Raw genomic sequence first — 14,257 nt, forward strand, 5'->3', positions numbered from 1 at the left:
CCAGAGGAAGCTCCACTCCCAGGGACTTTAACACTCCCAGGATCCCAGGAGCTTGGTCACACCAGGATCTCAGGGTCCTAGAGACAGCTTGACTCCCAGGAGCTCTGATATAACCAGGATCTCAGGATCCTGAAATTACAGGATCACAGAGACAGCTTGAGTCTCAGGAGTTCTAACACAACCAGGATTATAGGAAGGACAGACTCCAGTCAGACATAGCCAGGGCAGGTAGCACTAGAGATAACCAGATGGCAGGAGGCAAGTGTAAGAACATAAACAACAGAAACCAGGGTTACTTGGCATCATCAGAACCCAATTCTCCCACCATAGCAAGTCCTGGATACACCATCATACTGGAAAAGCAAGATTCAGATCTAAAATCACCTCTCATGATGATGATAGAGGACTTTAAGAAGGACATAAATAACTCTCTTAAAGAAATACAGGAGAACACAGATAAACAGCTAGAAGCCCTTAAAGTGGAAACAGAAAAATCCCTTAAAGAATTACAGGAAAACACAATCAAACAGGCGAAGGAACTGAACAACAACAACAAAAAAATCCAGAATCTAAAAAAAGGGAACTAGAAACAATAAAGAAATCACAAAGGGAGACAACCCTGGAGTTAGAAAACCTAGGAAAGAGATCAGGAGTCATAGATCCAAGCATCACTAACAGAACACAAGAGATAGAAAAGAGAATCTCAGGTGCAGAAGATTCCATAGAAAACATTGACACAATAATCAAGGAAAACACAAAAGAGCAAAAAGCTCCTAACCCAAAGCATCCAGGAAATCCAGGATACAATGAGAAGACCAAACCTAAGGATTATAGGTATAGAAGAGAGTGAAGATTCCCAACTTAAAGGGCCAGTAAATATCTTCAACAAAATTATAGAAGAAAACTTCCCTAACCTAAAGAAAGAGATGCCTATGAACATACAAGAAGCCTACAGAACTCCAAATAGACTGGACCAGAAAAGAAATTCCCCCTGTCACATAATAGTCAAAGCACCAAATGTACTAAACAAAGAAGGAATTTTAAAAGCAGTAAGGGAAAAAGGTCAAGTAACATATAAGGGCAGGCCTATCAGAATTATACCAGACTTCTCACCAGAGACTATGAGAGCTAGAAGATCCTGGGCAGATGTCATACAGACCCTAACAGAACACAAATGCCAGCCCAGGCTACTATACCCAGCAAAACTCTAAATTACTATAGACAGAGAAAAAAGATATTCCATGACAAAATCAAATTTACACAATATCTTTCCACAAATCCAGCCCTACAAAGGATAATAGATGGAAAATACCAACACGAGGAAGGAAACTACACCCTAGAAAAAGCAACAAAGTAATCTTTCAACAAACCCAACACAAACATAATTCCACCTCTAACAACAGAAATAACACGAAGTAACAATCACTGGCCAAATAGTTAAAAATCAATTGTAAGGCCAGGTGGTGGTGGCGCACACCTTTAGTCCCAGCACTCGGGAGGTAGAGGCAGGCAGATTTCTGAGTTCGAGGCCAGCCTGGTCTACAGAGTGAGTTCCAGGACAGCCAGGGCTACACAGAGAAACCCTGTCTCAAAAAATCCAAAATAATAATAATAATAATAATAATAATAATAATAATAATAATAATAATAATAATTGTAAATAGAGCTAGAGTGCTGGATCAATGGCTAAGAGTACTTGTTGCTCTTCCAGAGGACCCATGTTTAGTTCGCAGCACCCACATGATAGCTCACAACCATTCATTAACCCAGTTCTGGGGGATCTGATGCCCTCTTCTGATCTCCTTGGACCCCAGCCATACATGTGGCACACATACATGCATACAGGCAAAATATTCATATATATAAAATAATCTAAAAAGTTTTAAAAAACTGATTGGTAAAACCTTGGGGAGAGCACAGGGCAGACATGTGCAGTGCTATGGGCACACATTCATTCTCTCAAGTAATGTATACAACTCCAAATCTTCTGAGGAGCTTGGGAGGTAGATGCCAAGGACCCTCTCTATGGCTGAGGACACATGTATATCCCTTTATGTACTAGGTTAAGTTCTATCACATCATACACGCTGTGAACAGCTCAAATAAAAGCATTACACTTACATGTATAAATGTATAAAATACACACACATGTAAATATAAATACAGGTCATTAAAGACAGATACAAAACAGCAAAGGTACATGAGAGGGGAATGCAAGAACAGCAAAACCAATGCTCACTGGAGCAAGCATACCAGGTTCTTGACAGTTTAACTCCTGTTAGTTCAATGTAAAGGCTTTATACAAGGAAGAAGGAGGAAAGAAAAACAGCTGGCTAGTTTGCAGAGAAGCAGCAAAGCCAGATTACAGAAAGCTGTTATGGCTTCTGAAATTCACAATGCTTTCTAAAACTTCTTCCTACAAAAGCAAAATCAACTTGTCTAAGACTACTGATAGTTCTGACTGCAGACAGACCCTCATATGTGCCATCATGGGGTAAAATCAGGTCACAAAGAGGCCAATGAAAATAACCTGAAGAAGAAAGGGACTTTTAAAAGAAAGTAGAAATAAAACTACAAATCTGCTAATTATCAGCATACCACCTTCTGCATATGTTACAGAACTTCACCTATCTGTTATACTCGGGCAATAAACAGCAGGAAATGTGTATGTGTGACCCTCAACTGGGTGTTAATCATGTTTAAGTAAAGGAACAAATTTTATTTCAGTAGCCATGTCAATTATATTTCTGTCATTCTTTTCCTCATCTTGAAATAATTGGTGTTTAACACTGGGGAAGAGATCCCTTCATCCACAGAAATGTGCGTGGAAGGACTTATTAAGCAATTAACCCAGGTAGGCAAATAAACACTCTCATGAAGCAGCAATATTAGCAGCAAGAGACATGGTAGAGCATAAACAGGACGACAGAGTTTGTACTCTAGAAAGAAATGATGCAAGAACTTCTGTATAGGGAAAACTGATAGTAACAAAGGAGCCATTAAGATAAGGTAATGATGATGTTGGTGCCACATTATTATGGACAAGTGCTTATTATATGTTTTTATTTGCTATTCACCTTTATGAAATGCACAGGACACCTATTATTGTTCCCAGTTCAAAAGATTGCCCACAAGCCCACAGATTCCAGGATGCTGTTTCTTGAATGCCCTTTGGCAAAGAGCAAGCTTATCTAATCACTGTGACTACACATCTGATGCTGGAAGCAGTTAGGGAGGTGCAGAGCCAATACTTAGGACATCAAAAGTAAGTAATGCATATCAGACAACAGCACTGAAGCCAGCCTCTGCACAGAAATAGTCTTACTTGTGTCAAGCTTCTCTTTGAATAAAATACTGACATTTTCCTGGTGTTGGGAAGCCTGCTGCTGGCTTCCAAACGCTCTGGCGCCATACCATGCTGTCGCTGTAACAGCCCTTCAGGGAGCTATCAAAAACCCAGCTAGAACATTTGACTACAGTAGTGTGCTTGCCATCAAAACACTAAATTGCAATATTTTATATTTATCTCTATTAAATTTAGTGATGCCATATGAATGCTAACAGGGTCTTACACTAACATAGTCCAGTCATGGAGAGGTCATGATACCACATATTGACGCAGCATCTGGGCTTTGGTTTGCAAAGAATGCCTAAATACATGTTTCTCGAATCTGAATCCCCTTTAACAAGGAAGTGCTATGAGGATGCTACTGTTTCTCCAAAATCTATTTCCAGAAGCAACGGCAAGAGATAAGTAGGATATCACATTCATACTGGAAGTAGTTTGGAATAAGACAAAGATTTCTAAATGAATGGATGAAGGGGTTGCAGTGTGAGTTCATTCCCTTCTGGTTTGAGAAGCAACGGTGAAACTGGGTAAGTTCTCAAGTCTCTACCACCTTATGAGGGGAGATCCTGGACTGAAGCCATAGCTGTGTCCAGCGGCTGCACAGGAGGAACTGGGCTTTCTGACAAAGTCTGGCTTTGGAAAGTGAGGCCACGGGACATAGAGTTGCCCTGGAGGTCAGAGCCTGATCTATCTACAGAATTCCCACAGGACAATGAGTAAAGGCAGGCGTGATAAGGGAACAGGGCTTGCTTGTTCGCAGCCTCTTCCTTGGGACAACTATCCTTCATTTTGCTATGAAAAGAAAGGATCAGATTAAGGTTCTAATTAAATAAACATAAGAATGAATAAACAAACAAACTCTACAATGGCGTTTAGACTAGCCTTTCTCCAACCTCAGCAACACTATTTAGATAAGACAACACTAATCATCACAACTCATGAAGCAAGAATCAGAGTAGCTGTTTCTATTGTAGAATCACAGATGAGATGGTCTATGAGCAGATAGTTTTAAATGGATATAGTGACAGTATAAGGATATCCTGACCTTTTCAAATGAGTAAGATTACTTGATACCTACATATTTCTCCACATTCTTTCAAGAAGCTGTCTACTGCTCATCTTGCCTGGTAAGTTTTCCAGTTTAAAACAGACTAACTGAAATGTTAAACACTCTATCCAGAGAATGCACCTCACTGCATGACTGATGAAGCCACATCTTCCTCAGAAGGCTTTTCTTGGTCAGATTCATCACTTAGGCATTAGATGACCAGAAGGGCAAGTATAACCTTTCCTTAAGCCAATTGAGGCAAAGGATTCTAGCTAATGGCAACCCATCCTTGCTGCTCACCTGGAAAAGGCGGCCCCCAGCACAAAAGCAGCATACTCCTTCACCAGGGGTTCTGTGCTGTTGAGCCCATTAATCACCACTTGAAGGCCACCAAAGGACAGCAGGTCCTGTGCGTTATCCATCTGCAACAAAAGCATTGCTTAGTACAGAACAGCCTGGGGGGTAGGGGAGCATTCTTCTGATAGCAGTTCTTTAACAATTAGCAAAAACAAATATAAAAGATCAGTGAAGAACAGCAGTGGCTTCCTGAGTAACTAGAAAGGTGCATTGAAACTGCCGAAGTTTTAAAGGAATCTTACATTTGAGAACTTCTCATTCATGCAACACCATTTCTAAGCACCTGCGTGGGAATCCTCGGAAACAGCACCTAGCTCTTGCTCATGCCAAACATGTCTCAGAAAATTCTAATGCTGCAATGAGTCACAAAGCTTACTCCAAACATGCAAGCTGTTAACACAGAGAATCTGGCATCATGGTACCACTAAACAGTGCTACGCGTCCTGTGGATGTCCAAACACAATGGAAGCAGTGGAGGAAAAAAACCCGACTTTTAATTAGAAACTAGGGACTATAAAAGGAGCCCTGCTGATGGGGCAGGTGTAGGGTGGTGTCTTAGTCAGGGTTTCTATTCCTGCACAAACATCATGACCAAGAAGCAAGTTGGGGAGGAAAGGGTTTATTCGGCTTACACTTCCATGCTGCTGTTCATCACCAAAGGAAGTCAGGACTGGAACTCAAGCAGGTCAGGGAGCAGGAGCTGATGCAGAGGCCATGGAGGGATGTTCTTTACTGGCTTGCCTCACCTGGCTTGCTCAGCCTGCTTTCTTATAGAACCAAGACTACCAGCCCTGAGATGGTCCCACCCACAAGGGGCCTTTCCCCCTTGATCACTAATTGAGAAAATGCCTTACAATTGCATCTCATGGAGGCATTTCCTCAACTGAAGCTCCTTTCTCTGTGATAACTCCAGCTGTGTCAAGTTGACACAAAACTAGCCAGTACAATTGACCCCTTGTCAACTTGACACACAAAAACATCACTAGTAAGCCTCAACCCTTACAATCTTATTCATCCCCATTCTAAATAACTTTAAAAGTCCCACAGTCTTTACATATTCTTAAATTTTCAATCTCTTTAAAATATCCATCTCTTTTAAAATTCAAAGTCTTTTTACAATTAAAAATCTCTTAACTGTGGGCTCCACTAAAACAGTTTCTTCCTTCAAGAGGGAAAATATCAGGGCACAGTCACAATCAAAAGCAAAAGTCAATCTCCAACTGTCCAATGTCTGGGATCCAACTCACAATCTTCTGGGCTCCTCCAAGGGCTTGGGTCACTTCTCCAGCCAGGCCCTTTGTAGCACACGCGTCATCCTCTAGGCTCCAGATGCCTGTACTCCACTGCTGCTGCTGTTCTTGGTGGTCATCTCATGGTACTGGCATCTCCAAAACACTGCATGACCCCTTCAGTCCTGGGCCATCAATTGCAAATGAGGCTGGACTTTCACCAATGGCCTTCCATGGCCTCTCACAGTGCCAAGCCTCAGCTGTTCTGCTCAACTCCTTCATGCCTTCAAAACCAGTACCACCTGGGTGACTCTTACACATTACCAAGTCCAGCCACAGCACAAGGTACAACTTTGGCTATATCTGGAACACAGCCACTGTGCTCTCAGAAAACACTTCCCAGAAGATGTCACCTCAATGATGCTGGTCTCTTCTTAATCACCGCTAATTTCTTAGCTCCAGCTAACCAGCATCAATAGTCCCAGTAATGCAAAGCTTTTGCTTCAGTAGTTCTGGTATCTTGTTAATCACAGCTGATTCTTCAGCCCCAGCTAACCAGAACTACAGAATCTTCACAATCAAAACAGCAATGGCCCTGAAAAGAGTCTTTAATTTTCCCTCTGAAATTTCACAAGCCAGGCCTCCATCTTCTGCACTGTTCTCAACATTATCTTCCAAGCTCCTACACAACATCCCACAGAGCTCTTAACAACAAATGGATCTTCAAGACCAAAGTTCCAAAGTCCTTCCACAGACCTCCCCAAAACATGGTCAGGTTGTCACAGGAATACCCCACTCTGCTGGTACCAATTTGTCTTAGTCAGGGTTTCTATTCCTGCACAAACATCATGACCAAGAAGCAAGTTGGGGAGGAAAGGGTTTATTCGGCTTACACTTCCATGCTGCTGTTCATCACCAAAGGAAGTCAGGACTGGAACTCAAGCAGGTCAGGGAGCAGGAGCTGATGCAGAGGCCATGGAGGGATGTTCTTTACTGGCTTGCCTCACCTGGCTTGCTCAGCCTGCTTTCTTATAGAACCAAGACTACCAGCCCTGAGATGGTCCCACCCACAAGGGGCCTTTCCCCCTTGATCACTAATTGAGAAAATGCCTTACAATTGCATCTCATGGAGGCATTTCCTCAACTGAAGCTCCTTTCTCTGTGATAACTCCAGCTGTGTCAAGTTGACACAAAACTAGCCAGTACAGGTGGCGTGGGGTGATGTGGCGTAGTGTGGGGTGTGTGTAGAGGTGGGGGGTGGGGTGTGCTACAAGAGTACTAGGAGAGAAGTAACAATATTATCTTTCATGTGCTAAGGCTGACTGAATCTGAGGGCATTTATTTTAAAGTCTGTACAAAAGTCAGTTTCCCAAAGGCTTTGGCCTACGTCTGTTTTACTAACCATGGCAACATGCCAGTAGTGCTGAATATTTTTATCATCATATAACTGATAAGCTGAGTGACTTAAAACAATGAACTCAAATGATTGTAAAAAGGTCTCATTACAATAAAATCAATACTAAATAATCACATTGATGTCTTACCCTAGTTTGAGATGACTAGTTAAGTTGCTAAACCCTGCATTTGCATATATACATGAAAAGTCAGAATCTTACTATCACTGCCCCTCAAAGGTGACCTCTTGTCCTTCTGATACACTGCACAGCAAATCAGGAAGTCTCCGAAGTGAGGGCCCAGCAGCAATGTAATCGGTGCCCACTTTTCTCCTAGAGCTCCAAGCTGGTTCCTATCTGACTCTGTCCTTGCTGCTGCCTCCTGACTAAAAGTAGGACTAAGAGAAAAAGCAAGTATAAAGCATTGAATCTGACCTTTCCATGCTTTTGGGTGGGCCTGGACTATTTTTAGCACTTGGATGATCACTGTCATACATTTTGATAAGATGTCTACAAAAGCAGGTTTTGCCATCCACTTTTCCAGTGACTAGAAGAGTGAAGAGCATAGAGTTAGGTGTTCAATGATTAACCCTGGAACTGAGGAATAAAAATTTAAACTATTCCCAAAATAAAACCCCACTGTGAATTAAAAAATAAAACAAATCAAAACAATCTATAGTGTCGGTGCCAACCCATGGACCATGAGAAAGTACCATCCAGTATAAAGTCTAGCTGCCATGGATGATTTTCCTGTCCCAACCTGCCCCTATGCAAGGATTCCATCAGTCCGCACCTGGGATGGCCATTTACTAAAACCGGGCAGAGCAGCTTGCCTTTCTGCTGACCCCAAAGCAACATCGGAGCCTGGGTCTGTTGTAGATGCTACATGTGTACATGACAACATGAGACAGGAGTCGCTGGTGTCTCTGTAAACACTGTGAAGGTGCGATATCATTATTTCTATCATTATTTGGCTGGTAATGAGGAAGAAAAGCTCTGATCCACTCACACACCAAAGCTGGGCTCTCCCCAGAGCTACCCAGAGGATGACAGGCTTAGAGCCAGAACTTTTCTCAGGCTGCCCTCAGGATGGGACAGGAATATAGGAAGAGAAATCATCAGGAAGGGAGGGAGGCAACTAGGCTAGCACTGGGAGAATCCAGAGCACTCGCAGATGGTGAGAGAATGGGAATCGGAGGAGGAGAGTTGGGGAAATAATGGAGGAGTTGCCAGAGGAGAGGCAGATTCTCTACCCAGGGCAGACAGGCACACAGAGGCCTTCCTCATAAATAACTCACAAACTGTTTCCTACACACAAGGTTTTGCTTTTCACATATCCTGTTTTAATAATTAAAATATGGCTGCAAGGAATCCTTTGGCAGACCCTGTTCAGGTTCTTGAAGCCCCTGGCTCTTAGGCCCCTATTCAGTGAACTTAAGAGTGGGAATCAACTGAAAGTCCTATCTGGAAAAGTTCTATTTGCTTCAAAGTTAGCATTACATCACCCAATTCTCCATCACAACTGGAAAGCAGGATGAGCTATGTATTCTGGGATCTCCCTGAGAAATCACAACTTACCAGGGCACATTAGTAGTACACTTGCCCAAGGCAGTGGCCCAGAACACAGAGGAGGGCACTTTTGCCAATGGAGGGGGTTTGTCCTTCACCAATGGAATGGGTCTATGATGATCTCTGGCTGAGTCTGGTGATGCCCAGGAACTGTACAAGTGGGATGGGATGCCACCCTGAGGATGACGCTGCCAGATGGGACTGCAGGGGGACATTTTGCTGTTGTTGGGTTATTGGTTATTTTAGCCTTTGTGTAACTCATCCCCTTATAGGCATAAGCTAGTGATTTTAGCCTTTCATGTGAACTAAAGCAAGATGCTTCAGAAAGCTGAGAACTAAAGATCCACCCAAGTACATTAAAAATGAAAAACATAATAAAAGCTGTCAACAGCAGAGCAAGCCTGAGCTGGCCAATAACCCCTAGAAGCCTTGTCCCTTAATCATCTCTAATGGAAAAGCTAGGCGCTGCCTTTTCACCTCAGAAAGGACGAGGAAGGGGAAGGGAAACTCATGCTCATTTTTTTTTAACCTCATAAGAGGGTCACAGTCTTGCTTTTTGGGGTCTGAGCAGAGGAAGAGGATGAAGAGCCACCTTGTAACCCCGGCAGACAGCACTCATCACAAAACCCCAAATGAACAATGATGGGCTTGTTTATGAAGAACAAGGCACTGTGATGGGGTCGGTGGGGTCACTGGGGCTCTAGTCTGCTGGGTAAATATCTTAGACAAGGGCTTGGTTATGACTGTACAGCCCTTTGGGCCACCATTCCAACAGCTTCCTATCAGGGCTCTGTGCCCACCCAAGCTCTCCACAGTGCTCAGATTCTCAAAGCAACTGTTGGAGGGGCTGTTTTCACCTCACCTCTGCCACTGGGCTCCAGTGCTACTCTTTCCATGGCCCATGAGCTTCCATGATCTCTTCCTTTGCTCTCAGATCCAGTCAGAGTCTAGGCACGCTTCCACCTCCTGCCCACCACTTTCTATAATGCTCTCCTTTGTCCTTTTTTTGTAATTTTATTACCTTTCAAACAAGTATTTGTTAAATCTGCCTCTCTGCTAGAAAATTAGGTCCAATTTTGTTCATAAATGCACCTCAAGTGCCTGGGGCCCAGCAGACTCTCCGTAGGGTCACTTGCTGGAAAACATTGACTTTATAAACACTTTGCCTTAGTTGTTCTTTACCTCTATCTTTTAATCTTCTTGCAAAAGGCACTGGTGTTCTATGAGAAGTACACTGACCAAAAGTCTAAAAGCTTAGACTTTAGGATTAGACTGAACTTTTTACAAATCCTAGCTCTCATTTAGCAGCTGATTGGTCCCCAATAATCACACCATCTCCTTGAACTCCTCTGTCCTTAATTAAAAAGTGGGAGCTTGCAATTCTCCCTTTGACCCACTGGAGCCCAGGAATGTGAGACCATTCTGGATAAAATAGTGAGACTCCAACTCAAAACAGAAAAACAAACAAACAAAAATTAAGACTAATAATGGTACCTACTCAGGGCACCTATGGAATTGATATATACAAAGCACTTGAAGCAGTAGATCGTCTAGAGTGCTCAATATTAGTTTTAGGTATTTGAATGGTTATTTTCTCATTTCAAAACTCAGGACTAAGGGGACAATCACAAAGGGCAAAAGGACATCCCCAGCTTTACAGCTCTGGCTCCCCTGTCTGAGCTCCAGTCACTCCAATCTTGTCCAGGCCTTCAACCTTACCAACTCACCTCTACCCTAGAGTCTGCGTGCACATAACTTAGTCTGCATGGAAGAGTCTAAAACAAGGACTGGTACATTTTTCTAAAGTTCCTAACAATAAGTAAATTTTCTCCAAGTTTCTTTTCTTTTTTCTTTGTTCTTTGTTCCTGAGACAGGGTCTCTCTGTGCATCCCTGGTTGTTCGGGAGCTCACTAGGTAGACCAGTCTGGCCTCAAATTTACAGAGCTCTCCCTGCCTTCCAAGTACAGGGATTAAAAGCATGTGCCACCATGTCCAGCCTCAAATTAAAGTAAGAAAATAAATAAATACAACAATTTTACTATTTTTAGAGATTTTCACACATATATAACATACTCTGATCATACTAATCCCTTCTTCTTCCATTAATTATTCTGAAATTCACCACCAACCCCTTCTAATTTCTTGTCCTTAAAAAAAATGCCCTACTAAATCTAATTTGTGCTGCCCATGTGTGCACGGATGTGGGGCCATCCACTGCAACATGGTCAGCCCACCAGGACACACATCTATAAAGACAACTTCCTCTCCCTCCCTCAGCAGCCATGACTCTCAGCAGCTTCTCAGCTTGGGGGGGGGGGGCTTGTGAGCTCTCTCCCTCCACACCCGACTTGTGTTTCAGGCCTGTCTTGTCACCACAGCCCCTGTGGGCTCATGAGTGAGAACAGAACCATGTTATGTTCAGTGGACCCTGTCACTCCTGCACACTCTGTCTTTTGGCTGTCATAGTATTTTTGTCCTCTTCTCCACACTGTTCCCTGGCCGCTGTGGGGAAGGTGAATAGAACTCAGGTGATACGAAGGGGAAATGGGAGGAAAATTTAAGCAGTAAATATTCTGACTTTGTAAACATGCTCTGTTATAACTATTTAACTGTACCACTATAGCATGAAAATAACCATTAATACGTCAAAAAATGAGAGTAACTATCACCATACAACCTTATGTACTAACATAGACATTACACCAGATATTGCCCATGGGCAATGCTACCATCATCTCCTTAAGAGTTTCTCTTCTTCATCTAATCAACTCCTACTCCTTCCTGAAAACTCAGCCTAAGAGTGCAACCTAGGAGAAGCATCCTTATTGATTCTAACTAGTCAGCTTGTTCTAAGCTGCCCTGTGATCCATCCCCTATTACATGCCCCTATTATGGTTCTAAATTAACTCACTTTGTTAATTTGCTCAGTTGTTCATATTTGCTTCCCCTTCCAGACAGTAAGTAACACACGATTATGGTAATTTTGTCTTAGTGTTAAAACAAAACAGATTCAAGCAAAAGGCGGGTGGTTGTGCTCTCTTAAGAACAGCTCAACTGCCCTATGCCTACATTAAATGTCTGTGCCACGGCAGAGGTAAAACCACTGACGTTGTCTTCTCAGGGTTTAGAGCAGGGGTTTATGTTTGGGGCTGTTGATTAAAAGTCTGGATTTGCAGGCAAGGAAAAACAATACCTGATGGACATAGTACTCAAGATCAAAGAGCGCAGCAACCTTCTCTTCTAGGCTGGAGCTGGAGCTGTTGAACTTGTTTATCAGCCGAACCATAATCTGCATGTCAGTCTCAAGAACAACGTTCAGCTCATCAAATTCCTTCTTCAGCTCCTCAATGGGGCGGAAGAGCTGCTTGACTGTGGCCTGTCTCGCCTAAAGAGAACAGCAAAGACATAATCAATCGCAGGGGCTGGAGGCATTTCCCTAAGACCCACATAGTGTGCCGTGGATGCCCGTCCTTACAAGGCTGGGGATCGAATCTGCTGGGATAGAAATACCGACACTTTCCAAGAGACTCAGAGAAAAAGCCGCCAGAGTTGGCCCACATAGGGCTCTGCTCTGAAAACACACGTAGGCCTTTCCCAGGCACACTCATTCAAGTCTGGGAGAATCGAGTCTCCTTGGTGCAACCACTGAGCTCAGGGAAAGCAAGACAAGTTCACTTTCAACCTCTACCCTCACAGGACAGCTGGAGTAGAAGGTAAGAGGATCCACACCATGGTTCTCTGTCTTCCATAGTCAGAATACCCTGGCCTTGCACTGCCTGATGGGAAACCCGGATGAAGGAAACTGGGAAAGAGCTGTCAGAACAAGAGCAACTGGGGATGAAGATTAAATCACTGTCATTACTGTCACTCCAACCACAGGTGTACAGTCTGTTCAACTGTTTGAAATGGCTAAATTACTGTATGTACTATACTCAAATCTCAAAACAATTTTCTCTCAGTCCTCCCTACCCCACACACACGTATAAAAATCTTTAAAATGAAATTATGTTGGAGGTGAATAAAAGACTTTAATTGGGTATTTTATACATGTGGCACTCCACTTTCTTCCCATTTTAGTGGATAGTGCTTATAAGGAGAGTCTGAAAGGTTACAGTAGTTTATGTATCTATCTTACAAGAAAAATTAAAAGGCATGGGCATTTATAAAAAGCAGGATGATGAGCAGTTGTCAGCTCCAAATTATTCATCTATTACCTATGGTTTCTCTCCCTGGTATAAGGATTCTATAGAAACATCAACCAAAGGTATGAATCACCCTCCTTTTAAAAAGATGCTCCATCAAAGCTATCACATCCAGGAGGTACCACTCTTCTTCTTGGACTAAAACCCCGCGAAATGCTCTTGCAAGTCTCAGGTAGAGCAGTCTGGATGGTAAACAAAGCCAACAAAGAGGTCTGGAAAGGCTAAGTCACTTCTTAGAGCCAGAGAACAATAGAAACAACAAACACATGACCTCTCAGGAGGATCTCTGTGAGTTCAAGGTCAGCCTGGTCTATATAGTGAGTTCCAGGACAGCCAGCGCTATGTAGTAAGACCTTGTAATAGCAAAGAACAAGTGAATTCTGCCTTACAGAGATGCAGATTCCTGGCTCTCAAGAAGGCCTGCTAAAGGAAAAGAAAACAACAACAACAACAAAAGGAAGAAAATGTAGTCTGAAATAACTATAAGCTCATGGGAATTTATAAAAATAGAGTAAAAATATCATATATTCTTTACCCAGCTTTCCCCAACAGTAACATCTTATATAATGATAATATAACATCAACTGCAAGAAAGGACACACGTGCATGCGACCTTATACTACAATATAAAACTCACACTGTACCACCTTTTACATGTACAGCTTTGCATGTATACTGAGTGTGTATATGTATTGTTCTATACAGCTTTATCCAGGTTATAGATTTATGTGGCCACCAGTGCAATCAAACCCCAGAGCTCTTCTGTTCCTTCTGAGGAACCCCCTGTTCAAGCTCTTTATAGCTACATCTTGCGCGCCCACTGAGTCCCATCCTGAAGCCCTGATAACCACTGGGTTCTTTTTCCAGCTCTATAATTCTGACATTTGGGGAATGTTATATAAATGGAACCACACAGATTGGCTTTTTTAAGATTGGCATTTTCTTCACTAAGCACAATGCCCTTGAGAGCTAACCCAGTCACTGCAGACATCAAGTGTTCCTTCCGCTCTCTCTTTGCTGACGAGTACTTGATCACATCTGGACAGTAATCATTTACCTGCTTAAGAACATCCAAGCTGTTGCTAGGTTTTGGCTGTTAGAATAACAAT

The 14,257-nt window shown here is 42.8% G+C and overlaps 1 protein-coding gene across 7 annotated transcripts in view; it reads right to left on the reverse strand.

The window, feature by feature from the left end:
- Window positions 1-14,257, reverse strand: part of Sil1 (endoplasmic reticulum chaperone SIL1 homolog (S. cerevisiae)) — a 232,995-nt gene that overhangs the window by 46,749 nt on the left and 171,989 nt on the right. For all 7 annotated transcript variants that reach the window (XM_030250634.1, XM_011247043.3, XM_006526365.4 and 4 more), the window contains 2 exons: window positions 12,140-12,331; window positions 4,698-4,819 (listed from right to left, as the gene is read on the reverse strand). In XM_030250634.1, coding sequence (XP_030106494.1) covers window positions 4,698-4,819; window positions 12,140-12,331 — 314 coding nt within the window. The remainder of the gene's footprint in view (window positions 1-4,697; window positions 4,820-12,139; window positions 12,332-14,257) is intronic.

Source organism: Mus musculus, chromosome 18 (assembly GCF_000001635.26).
Source record: "Mus musculus strain C57BL/6J chromosome 18, GRCm38.p6 C57BL/6J".
NCBI lineage: Eukaryota > Metazoa > Chordata > Mammalia > Rodentia > Muridae > Mus > Mus musculus.